The following is a 13,399-nucleotide window of genomic DNA, read 5'->3' as shown; positions in this document are numbered from 1 at the left end:
TATGTTTTCCCCAAGGAATGAGAATTGGATTAATCCAATGGTTTCTAGAGAGCAATTCATCTGCTAAGGAATTCCTTCACCTGCCAAACTTTGTTCAGTGCAGCAGCAGACATATTAGTTCTAGCTTGCTTTTTTGGGCTCCTGTAACACTGATTATGGGGTCTAACTGGAGACTGAACCTTTGGCCATTGGACCAACTATCATAATCTGCACAATATGAAGTTGCATCGTTAATGCATAGAAACAACTCTGGAATCATGTTGAGGATACCTCCATAAGTACAACCTCTGGCAATCACAATCAGTATGGATGCAAACATGGAGGAATTTGGGAGCAAGTCTCCTACCACTTCCAGATGCCATAGGAGTGTAGCCCCCTCATCATCATTATTCACATATCAACATTCTTGAGGTGAAAACCATGTAAAAGTTTGACATCCTAGGCTGGTTATGTATTGGCAGACTCATTGTCCTGCAAGAAGGAACTAATACAATGGGAATGGTCTCTTCTTCCTTCAGTTTTCACACAATAGATGTTTGATGGGATTGACCTATGATGAACTTAATGGTGACATGGTGGAGTGCCAAATTCCCATCCTTTGTGTCACCAGTCTTGGATCCAAAAAGCCTGGATAATTGATTCTCTGTCTATAGATTGGAATGGTGAATCTATCCACATCTTCAACACCAGAGGTTCTGAAGGTGATCCAGTAATCAAAATAACTGGTGGGTCACCTCATCCTGATTTCTCCACTCAAATGGAAAATCTTCGATCAATCTAATAAATCTTGCAACAGGATCACCAGGAATTGCAATATTCTCTCTTCACTCAAGCAACCACAGTGGCAGGTGTTTCATCCCAACCCAGAGTTACTGAACCTGTACATCTGGATATTATTAAAAGATGCCCTTAAGAACAAACAGTTCTCGCAAGAAGTGGTGGAGAATCCCTCAGGTGAGATGGCCTTCCATGTTAGAGGCATATGAAAGCAATGAAATATAATCTCAGTGGATTGCACAGGAGTGTTTTATACCAATGTAGGCATCCATACCTCAGTAGCTAACTTCGTATGGCTCTGATCAGAATGGTTAGCACCGATCACAGTTAAACCTACTGTTGCATGATCACTGGCACATTGTGTTATCATGGAAGAGAGGATATCGGACAAACCAAAGACCTATCCAATCTTTGGTTCATTTTGGATTTCACCTGGCCAATGACACTTGAACCTTGCCGAAGTGGAATTTATCATTGGTATTTACCTGGCTGCACAAGACACCATTTAAACTGCTCTCAAGAGCTTGATTAGTTCACCTCACACATAAGTCCCTCCTCCTCACTGATTTGACCATTGGCAGGCAAAATCAGCAAATATATTTCCTGTTGGTCGATTCATCTGCATGCAGTTACAACAGGATGGCTCAATATCATTCATGAAACTCCCTGCTCTCATTGCCAAGAACAGGCTACCATTCATGAGTAATCTGATACTGGTAATAATTATTGTTGATTTTGGACACTTCATCTCCAGGTCATCTACATGACCCAGTGCAAGCTTTGAAGTTTTACTTAAGGAAGACTGAGCCATTGCATCGAGGGAGATCACGACTCATTTGCCTTCAGAGAGTGGAAGATAATATATTAACATGGACACTTTCATCCTGAATAAAGAAGGTTATCTATTCTGCATATTGGACTAAACCCACTAATGAATTCGCTTTGCATATTAGCTTGTGAAGCTAGGACAGTCACCACAGACATTTTATGTGAATGAAACTGTTCTCTAAATGTAATGATCCATGCCATGGGATGGACACTTCTCCAGTTTTTGTCAGAGCTCTTTCATCCTGGTTTCTTGAATGTATTTTTAATACTTCTTTGATGTGAAGATGAAATGGTTTCACTATTGCCTAGTGAACATAATATTAGGTGCAGAATAAAATCAATGAGCCTGCTACTGCTATGTTACTGCAGCAATGAAGACAGTAAAACCATTGGACAACTTTTTATATGGTATAATTTTCTAAAAATGACAAGTTTTGATAGGCCCTTACCACTTTCATAATGATAAGACAAATACTAAGAAATAGTTTTTCAGTTTTAATTTAAATGATAAATCATGTGATGAAATTATTGTATGAGATGGAAGTGGTTCATACAGTGGTAAGAATGTAAGAAAACCCCAATCCTTTATCATTTCCTATGTTCATAATTACAACTTTGAAATCTTTAATACAATGATAGCATCCTTGAATAAACTGACTATTAATGATGGTAGTGATAATCAATAATATTTTTTTCTATAACATTGCCTACTGTGAATGTTTAAACTGTAACAAAAGGTTGAAATTTATAGTGCAAAGATAAAAGGATTGCTTCTCTTCGTTTTTATTACAACAGTAATGAGTTGATTGGAAAATACTTTAAAAATAATCTACACTATGTAAACCCTGTCTGTTAGGTAAATGGATTAAGTTGTATTGTTGCTATAAATTGAAAAGCTCTGAGTACAAAATGTCATAAAATATGTCAGAAGGGAATAACAATCTGTAGTTTAGAATTTTTGCATTAAAATGTTTTGTGGTAAGTACTTTTTATATGCTGACCATAAGGCAGAGCATGTGATGTTTAGTCCATTAAATCAGTCCCTATGCTTGTACTGATACTGTTTAGTCCAATAAATCAGTCTCTGTGCTTGTACTGATACTGTTTAGTCCAATAAATCAGTCCTTGTGATTGTACTGATACTGTTTAGTCCAATAAATCAGTCTCTGTGCTTGTATTGATACCATTTAGACCAATAAATCAGTCCCTTTGCCTGTACTAATACTGTTTAGTCCAATAAATCAGTCTCTGTGCTTGTACTGATACTGTTTAGTCCAATAAATCAGTCCCTGTGCTTGTATTGATACTGTTTAGACCAGTAAATCAGTCACTCTGCTTGTACTGATACTGTTCAGTCCAATAAATCAGTCACTGTACTTGTATTGATACTGTTTTGACCAAAAAATCAGTCCAGGGACATAGTACTGATACTGTTAGTCCAATAAATCAGTCCCTGTGCTTGTGTTGATACTGTTTAGTCCAATAAATCAGTCCCTGTTCTTGTACTGATACTGTTTAGTCCAATAAATCAGTCTCTGTGCTTGTACTGACACTGTTTAGTCCAGTAAATCAGTCACTGTGCTTGTGCTAATACTGTTTAGTCCAATAAATCAGTCCCTGTGCTTGTATTGATACTGTTTAGTCCAATAAATCAGTCCCTGTGCTTGTACTGACACTGTTTAGTCCAATAAATCAGTCCCCATGCTTGTACTGATACTATTTAGTCCAAATCAGTCACTGTGCTTGTGCTGATACTGTTTAGTCCAATAAATCAGTCCCTGTGCTTGTACTGATACTGTTTAGTCCAATAAATCAGTCACTGTGCTTGTGCTGATACTGTTTAGTCAAATAAATCAGTCGCTGTGCTTGTACTGATACTGTTTAGTCCAATAAATCAGTCCCTGTGCTTGTATTGATACCATTTAGACCAATAAATCAGTCCCTTTGCCTGTACTAATACTGTTTAGTCCAATAAATCAGTCACTGTGCTTGTACTGATACTGTTTAGTCCAATAAATCAGTCCCTGTGCTTGTACTGATAGTGTTTAGTCCAATAAATCAGTCCATGTGCTTGTACTGATACTGTTTAGTCCAATAAATCAGTCTCTGTGCTTGTATTGATACCATTTAGACCAATAAATCAGTCCCTTTGCCTGTACTAATACTGTTTAGTCCAATAAATCAGTCCCTGTGCTTGTATTGATACCATTTAGACCAATAAATCAGTCCCTTTGCCTGTACTAATACTGTTTAGTCCAATAAATCAGTCACTGTGCTTGTACTGATAGTGTTTAGTCCAATAAATCAGTCACTGTACTTGTACTGATATTGTTTAGTCCAATAAATCAGTCCCTGTGCTTGTACTGATACTGTTTAGTCCAATAAATTAGTCCTTCTGCTTGTTCTTGTATTTGGTTGTTTAGAGCATGTGATTTGACTCACTGCAAATATTAACGATTATTTAATTTAATTGGTAGGCTGACATCTTTAATATGACCTATCATGACCAATCAGCATTGTAGTACAGTAATGTATATGCAGTGACCTATCTGCAGAAATTTTTATTTGAAGCCTGACATTGGAATACAGCTGTTATGGCATTTTGTTGCACTGTGTCAAGGAAAAAGAAAACCATCTAAAGAATAGAGAACAAGGAAACATCTTAGAGCTTTTCCAATAAAACATTGAGGATGCAGGGAAGACATCTGTAAATTTGAGTAAGCCGCAGATGTAGTTTAAATTGTATGTTTTTTTTTAATGCTTCAGAGCATTCAGAAAACCATAGCAATTATTAATTTCTTTAACAATGTTTAAATGAAACAGATCTTTTATTTGATTGTGCAACTGCAGAGGTTCAGAGAAAGTGTGTGATTACTACTTTATCTTTGTCCCATGACAAAGTGTGGTACCTGTATTCAGAACCACAATAAATAGTTCATACTGAGATCTTCCAGAAGATACTTTGAAAATTTCACTCTAACCAGTTTAAAAATCATTATGTTCATTATGCATTATGTACCCACTTTACAGAATATGTGAAAAACTTGGAGAAAGAAAACAGAGAATTACGTCAGAAAAACAGAGAATTAGATCAGGAAGTAGATGTTGTGAGGAAGTTTGGAAGAAGCTCAGCCGTTCAGCCTCCAACTAATGAGGAGGAAGTGATGTCAGCAGTCAAGGACAACGCTTTAGTGAGGAGCCATATTCAGTCCCTTAATGATATGATAGGTAACAGGTTTGACCTCTTTTAAAGTTGAAAGTTTCATTTAATTATTCAAATACAATTTTTCACAGATGGTATAATAAATTCTTGGCATCACAGATGTTATTATAAAGTCATGCTGAAGGTGGAGGAAACTTGAAAATTCAGAGGAAACCTCCTGTTTCTGGTGAGCCACCACAAACATCTGCAGAGGTGCAAACCAATCACATTACTATTTCTTTATTAAAGTCTCAGCAATTGTGTGTTTAACATGGGGGAGCATTACATGGTCATGCCATGCATTACTGTTGGAATATTTGAGCATGGAGGTACTACTTGGATCCTCAGCAGCTTCATGTTGGAAATCAAGTGACGGAATTCATAGATTTATGAGTAGTTCATTATAACTGATTGACCATGAGTTTTAATTGGTTGGAGATATATTTTTTTCATGGACAGTGTCAAGTTTGCATTATCTGTAAGTTGCTTGCATGGTGTAAAAGGTGAACAGTTTATCATCTGTAGCATTGTTATTGCATAGGTTGTACTATATGGTGGAATATTAGCTGGAAGGTGTTATTCACATATTTTGACCTTTCTGGAAGATTTCATCACAAAAAGTCCAACAGTTAGGAAAATTAAACTGTAGTCATTATAGTCTAGACATACCAGGTTGGCTGCCTCAATGCCCATTGTGTACTCGGGAAAGACCTTCAGCTCCTATTTGTTTGGCATGCTATAGCAAATAATGTGTTAAAAGTGCCATTAAAACCAGCATAAACAAAAGGAAACCCAATCAGTTTTGGAAAATCATAACTGAACACTCAGTTGTTTTATTTCTTCAACCGATTTTTGATTATTTTTTATTTATGGGGACACCACTGTAAAAGCTTTGTTACAGCTCGTATGTTCATACCTTAAGAGTGGCTTCCCCTGTGCATGTATTGGTTTAATCTGAATAGTGTTAGTCTAGAGGGGACATTGGTACATGTGTGTAATTATGTTTCTTTTATTAGATACCAGTACATTGTTAATTTGCCAGTAATTTATCTATACCATATTGAATATCTGTTCACTGAATGTAGTCATAGCAGTTTTTGATATTAAAATAAATATACACAGTGGCTACCAATCCATATATTGATGGTAAAATCAGCTTCTAATGACAAATTGCATCACATTGGAAATGTAATAGGCTGTTTCATTTTTTAACATCAAAATTTCTGCCAGTCATGGGCAAATGTTATGAGTTTATTCATTGGTGGAACATCAAACTTTCCACCAGTCATTAGTAAATGTAAATGACTTTTTCTTTGGTTGAACATCAAAATTTCCTCCAGTCTAATTTAGGACATACAAGTGAAATCTCAGTTTTGAGTGGGTTTTCATGACTCCACTTGTGATGTGGTGCTACACACCTTGAACTTTTTCATGTTATTGTTGACTAAAATTTCCCAAGTTTGTTTGAATAGGGGTAACTATTATGTTTATATATATATATGTCTTTTCCATCTGTAGAACCTATGGACAAGGGAAGAAACTCTTCCCAATCCTACAATTACCTCCACTTGCCACTACTAGGTGGCTACAACTGTTCAACCAGTTTTTAGCTTTCAGTGGATATGATGTACATCTTGTCTTGTGTTCATAAAATCCTAACGTCTGGTAGATTATATTCCATCCATCACAGAATCTGTAAAATATTGAGCAGAAAGATATTTACTACATTGCAGTCATTGTTTTATGAAATTTTTTGATATTGATGTGAATTTTTGCAGAAGTGAAAAATAATTTTTTCCATGGTGCTCATTATTGGTTGTTTATTCATATGCACTGCATGTATTATTGCTAGGCCTCCCAACAATCTTTCATGATTTGCCACCTCAGTGCCTGCCAGTAGCCTGCCTGTCAACACCAGACTCTTTCATTTTCGGCATACTTGAATTAATCTGGGCATAGTGGATGGACATCACAATAGTCCACATTTCCATGAGAATTGTGTGAAAAGGCCAACTGCAATGATTACATCCAGTAAATTGGAAGAACAAGGAGTTGCTGAGATGCCATCCCCTTATTCTTCCCAGATGCAGATAGAGTTGCAATTGACTGATACAGGAAGTGGTTATGAAGATGCTGGCCTGGAGACATTTTATTTGTTTGTACATCTGTCACATACCTCCAGCAGTTATATGGAATTGATGGAAGAGTGTCACACCTTATCAAAGAAGCTCAGTGTGCATAGGACATAAGTCCCACCAAATGTCCAATCACAGCCTTTGGTCATGTAAGTTCAGGTGCATAGACTACCAATCTTGGCCTTTGGTCATGTAAGTTCACGTGGATTGGGTACCAATCTTGGCCTTTGGTCATGTAAGTTCAGGTGCATAGGGTACCAATCACAGCCTTTTGTCATGTAAGTTCAGGTGGATAGGGTACAAATCTTGGCCTTTGGTCATGTAAGTTCAGGTGGATATAGTACCAATCTTGGCTTTTGGTCATGGAAGTTCATGTGCATAGGGTACCAATCTTGGCTTTTGGTCGTGTAAGTTCAGGTGGATTGGGCACCAATCTTGGCCTTTGGTCATGCAAGTTCAGGTGCATAGGGTACCAATCACAGCCTTTTGTCATGTAAGTTCAGGTGCATAGGGTTCCAGTATTGGCCTTTTGTTGTGTAATTTCAGGTGGATTGGGTACCAATCTTGGCCTTTGGTCATGTAAGTTCAGGTGCATAGGGTACTAGTCTTGGCCTTTAGTCATGTAACTCCAGGTGCATGGGGTACCAATCACAGCCATTTGTCATGTAAGTTCAAGTGCATAAGGTACCAATCTTGGCCTTTGTTCATGTAAGTTCAGGTGCAGAGGGTACCAATCACAGTCTTAGGTCATGTAAGTTCAGGTGTATGGGGTACCAATCACAGCCTTTGGTCACGTAAGTTCAGGTGTATGGGGTACCAATCCCAGTCTTTGGTCATGTAAGTTCGATGCATTGGGTATTTTTGTTGGATCATGATGACCCATATCTCTATCCTTTCGTGCTGTTTGATACCACTCTGTCTGCTGACCAACCTTCTACCACTGTGATTGGCTGCAGTGACCTAATTTATTGTACCCAATCCACATTGCCACAGCTACAGCAATCCATCACAAAACAGCAATACATCGGAGCACAGGCTACAGGGCCAATACCGACATCTTACAGCATATCACCTAAACATTCCCTGACATTCCATCACCTCATTCATACTCCAGTACTGGCTATGGTGATCATTCATTTGATAGCTGGTATTGGACTTAGATACCAGAAATTAACTAGCCCCAGATCACATCTCAAGCTCTGGCACAGTCTTGACCTAAACCATCCACTGCCCAGACTGGTTATAGTGATCTTTTTTCTCAGTATGCCATGTCCTGGTTCCAAAACACAGTTTCTGGTATCCATAATGCCTTTTCCAGCCCCTGGCTCTGTTATGGATGCCCAGTATATCTAGACCAGATCTGGTGAATCTTTGTCCCATACTATGGAGTACTTGACCCATGGAAGCATTGCATACTGGCACATGAAAGATCCTTCACCAAGTTGCATTATCAATGTGACTGGAGTATGGTGAGTACAAGCAAGATAAGAAATGTTTGCACATCGATTCATATGATACTCCTTCATCTAAACAGTGCATTCATCAAGAAGCAAAACACTAATAAGTCACTGCTGTGGATATTTGACAGTATTTCTGTAAACACTGGATCACATGTTATTTTGGCTCAAAAATTCAAGAAAGAACAATCATACTTTAAAGTGATATTCAGAAAGTGTACAAAAATATTCCACATTTTGACTTGAAATGCACATGAAAATGTGATTTCTAAATGTCAACATGAAGACTCACTCCATGACCTTCTTGAATCGGTAACCCAGAAAATCCGATTAATATGTATCTTTTATAATCATACCAATAAATACATTATATAAAAGATGAAAATGTATACCTTAAAACAATACTGCATTGTAATCCAAGTTTCCAATTTTGCAAGAAGCTGTCCCACATGTATAAAATCGTCTCCTACCCAACATGTCAACTTGCTGCTAGAACGTAAATTCTCAAGAAATTCCCCGGTGTATAGTCTGTAGTAATTTTTCCCCATCAACAAGACGTTGTAAACACAATGCATCCTATTCATTGTTGTTTCTCTTCCACGTAATAGCTTATTTTTCATAAAATGTTGAACTTTAATAACTTTTTTACAAGATCGGTTTAGTTTGCTTAATATCTCTTGCCATTTATTGGCATTTTTACTTTGAATTTTGTAAAACTAGCTATAAATCTGACCTAATTACTTGACTGAACTGCTGACAGAAACATTTCAAAGTAATGCCTTTAATTTCTATAGCCCGATGGATAAACATTACATCTTTTTGAAGCTGTGTGCAGAATAAGCCAATATATCCTGAGTCAGGAAAACACAGGGGTGGTATCCCCTGTGTCCAAAATTGATATTATTTTGAACAGAATATTCTAGTGACAATTGCCTCTTTTCAAATGGTAAGCATTGCTGTATTTTATTTTCATCAATCGGTCAAATTCGGTATGCGTTTTGCTTCAATATTGGAGACGGAAACCTTACATGCACAGAAATGCCCAACAGCATTGTATATGTACTGCTGTTGCATTGAAGAAAGATGCCTTGTATTGTAGATTTTCCCCAACAGATTTTTTTAAAACCCGCAAACAGTAAATTGTGTTTGTCTGTTGTCAAAATATTACTATTATGCAGTAGTTACCTGAACATCTATGCTGTGGCACTGTTTTACCATTAATCTCGTTGATTAAAGGGTAGTTTTTCTACGTTTTAATTTATCTCAGGGGCAAAGTTTGGGATCTTAAGAATAGTTTCTAAATTAGGACCCAGGGACTAAGTCCTGGTGTGGGGGTGAGGGTGGGGGAGTAAGGCTTTACCTAAGGGCTGATGCACCTTGACTTTGACTTAATGGACCCAGTAAGTGTATATATGAATAAAGATGGAGATCTCAATATTTTTCATGTTTTCACTCATGGGCTATGTCCCCAGCGGTTGGGATAAAGTCCTGGGCCAGTAGCAGTTGTACATTTGAACTTGTATTTGTATATCTCAATAATTTATGAAACTATTACTCGAGTCTTAGTAACTGGCAGGCAGAGATAGATACCAGGACCAGTGCAAGTTGCACATATTATTTATCTTTTCATGTCCAGTAAGTGTATATAGTAAATCCTGTCTTGAGTGACCACTCTGTTATACAACAAATGGTCTCTCATGACAGATGGTTGCACATAAGAGGTCATCGTGTGTATAAGAGATGAATCCATACATTAGGAATCTCAAGACATGTACTGTGATTTCTAATAGCAATGATTATTTAAGTCAGGCTTACCTGTTTATGGTTATAAAATGGGGGAATCTTTATAGTTTCCAAATAATGACCCAGGTTATGTCACTTTGGGTAAGGAATCAAGGTCAGACTCAGGGGCCAATGTCAGGTGCACATGTAAATGAATTTGTTTGCACATTCCTACTTAGCATGTTTATGGGAAGAGGGTGGGGATCTTAATAATTTCTAAGTACGACTCTGAGGCTAAATTCTATGTGAGCAGGGACTGTGATCATCAGGCTTGACGTTTGGAGGGGCAGCCTTTATGTTGGAAGCTGGTGGATTTCACTGAAATGAGGACACTCAAAACAGGAAGGTGATGAAATTTCTTCTCACTATGTGTTGTCTCAGATATAATTGGTTATCTGCTTAGTCTAGTAGGAACTATCGCAAGTCCAGCTAAATTTTTTGCACATATCCCACAAGGTGAGTGCGGGCATCATTAGCTATGCTAGCTATAATCCATGCCATGGGATGGAAGTCAGGCATGACATTCTCAAGCTCTTCCCTCAGAGACCTTTCATCCTACCAAAGTGGGACATATATCAGCAGCACAACAGGCTAACTTCACAGGTTGTTTAGCAGCTTCATACAGTTTGGGTATACTTCTGCTGCTGGATTTGCAGGATTGTAAATTTTAGTCACACTCATATCCATGCATAAGTGATGTAATAATTCTAACCTGTGTCTCACATAAAATTAGTAATTACTTTATATATGTTAGGAGGCCAGAGAAAGGTCCCTCTCTAGCTTAAGGGGATGTAACACTATAATCCTGTTACCTGTTTTAATAATATATGATTGAGTAAAGTATTTGATAAAGAAACCAATATCGTTAGTAATATGTGTTTCTTTGATAATACTTATCCAGTTTTAAACATGTGCACACACTTTCAAGTTCTCCCACAGTTACATTCCTTGAATTGTGTGCACATCACTCCAATAGTAACTGACAGTTGACAGGATTTGACACCAATCCTATATCTGTGGGGAGATCACTCTATTCAGATGTCCACAATGGCAAGCATTTCTTTTTACTAAAACTATCCAGAAGATATGGCAAACATGTTTGACAGCTTGGGAGGGCTGAATTGGAAGTATTCCTAATGTAATATGATCAGGTAATTGTTACTGGAGAATATGTTTTGCTCTAAAAGTTTGTTTCTCTATACCTTTCCAGGATCTTTCAGAGCAGAAAAGACAGAGTTGTCTGCCCAGTTGAAGAAACTGCAGGCCAGAAGCCAGCATACAGAAGGTCTTAATGAAAACCTGGCCAAAGAGGTGTTAATAAAAATAATTAGCCACCCAGTTGCACCTGTCTTCCACTAGTTATCAGTCAAGTATTGCACATAAGGGAACTGTAACTTGTAGAAGGATCTGAATATTTAAGAAAGATAACCCAGACAATGATATTCATTATTTGCCTATAGTATTTTAGTACCCAACATTTTAATTCTCTGTACATTAAAGCTGATAAGTTCTACTGCCCTCCAAGACAAACAATAGGGTCTACCTGCCTTATGTGTCAGACTAACTCTGGAATTAGCAAGACTAATAATAAACTTAAAATTTTGCCTGGAAACCCATTATTGTTTTATCTATTAATTCATTACTCACCCAGGAAGTTTTAACTGAGAAACAATTCAGTGTAAAAATTACATTCTGAATTATTAAAATCTATTTTATATTTTAAAAGAATTACATACAATTATATAAGTTTACAAAAAAAGAAAAATTGTCTAAGATGGATGTGTCCTACAGTTTTATATTACCTTCAAAATGCTTATTTGTCATATCCTTAAAAAAAAATTAAAATTTTTAATATTTTAATAATTTACATGTTGCAAACTGAACACAATTTTTCTTTTTACAAAATATTTTGCCCAGTAACTTTTATTACTCTTTATGTTCAGTCACATAATATATGAAGTTTCAGTACAGATAATCAGATTTGTATAATTCATTGTCTTTAATCCATGGTTGTTGAAATATTTTTTAAAAGAAAAACTTTGTTGTCTTTGATAGTGATCTGGTATCAAGTAGGCACAGTTATCATGGCCATAAATCTGTAAGATAATATCTCTATTCCAAATTCACATATTTTATTATTTGGCATAATCCACATATTTTAAATTATGTACTCAGTAATCAAGTTAGATCATTGTTCAGTATAAAATTGAAGATTCTTACATTGCATTGCTAACTTCATTCTAAATTTTATTTGAAAGAAGACTTTTTTTTACTTGTTATGTATGATATCTTTTTTTGTATAATATGCTGGTAGATCTGGGTCTGCACAATTTACAGTTGGACTTGACATTTAATTGAGTACTTCCATACACCTAGATAAAATATGAAAAGCTGCACAGTAAGTGCTCCTTTGACAAATGTGGAGCACCTTACATTTCACTATCTTCTAACATCCTTTGTTATAATAAGCTAATAGAAATTTTTCTTTCTGCAGTCTCAGCAGAAGCAAGTGGAGATAGACCAACTGAGGTACGAGTTTGGTGCACAGAGCCGACGTAATCAGGCAGAAATTGCCAGCCTGCGTCAGAAAGTCTCAGAACTTGAACTTCAGCTTGCAGAGGCAAGGAAGGAGGCAGATGAGTACTATCGAGGCAATCTAGAAAGGAACATGGAGGTCACAGCTCTCAGGCAGGAGGTAGGTCGACTGTATGCATGGTTCTTACACTCTTCAGAAATCCTTAAATTTTAGGGGTCACTGTGAAAACTCTTTTAATTTTGACAGAGTTGGCATAATCCATGAAAAGTCATTAAATCTGTTGAAATCTCCCTTGAATTTTTCTAAAATGAATTTATCTGAGGGAATACAAAAACATTAACTCTAAATAAATTAGATCACCTGTTAAAGTCAAATTTATGTTTTCCAAAAATAATGAATAATAAATAAAGTGGGATAATAGTGCATGGATTAAATGCCACATGGTAGTTAACAGATGGAATGAATAATAAATAAAATGGGATAATGGATTAAATGCCACATGCCATGGGTAGTAAACAGAAGGAATGAATAATAAATAAAATGAGATAATGGATTAAATGCCACATGCCATGGGTAGTTATCAGAAGGAATAGCAACTCTGCAGTTTGTAAGTGGCATGCTAAATAGCTAGATTTCTACATTTTAACTCATTTATGCAGCTTCAGTAAGGAAAGTACTCCTT

The 13,399-nt window shown here is 36.7% G+C and overlaps 1 protein-coding gene across 3 annotated transcripts in view; it reads left to right on the top strand.

Moving 5' to 3' along the window:
* Positions 1-13,399, top strand: part of LOC149802624 (coiled-coil domain-containing protein 57-like) — a 73,468-nt gene that overhangs the window by 41,994 nt on the left and 18,075 nt on the right. For all 3 annotated transcript variants that reach the window (XM_089951942.1, XM_089951944.1, XM_089951943.1), the window contains 3 exons: positions 4,636-4,833; positions 11,392-11,492; positions 12,676-12,876. In XM_089951942.1, coding sequence (XP_089808068.1) covers positions 4,636-4,833; positions 11,392-11,492; positions 12,676-12,876 — 500 coding nt within the window. The remainder of the gene's footprint in view (positions 1-4,635; positions 4,834-11,391; positions 11,493-12,675; positions 12,877-13,399) is intronic.

Source organism: Sinohyriopsis cumingii, chromosome 3, assembly GCF_028554795.1.
Source record: "Sinohyriopsis cumingii isolate HCF-2022 chromosome 3, ASM2855479v2, whole genome shotgun sequence".
NCBI lineage: Eukaryota > Metazoa > Mollusca > Bivalvia > Unionida > Unionidae > Sinohyriopsis > Sinohyriopsis cumingii.
The sequence above is the reverse complement of the archived record's forward strand: the minus strand, read 5'-3'. Positions and strand labels throughout refer to the sequence as shown.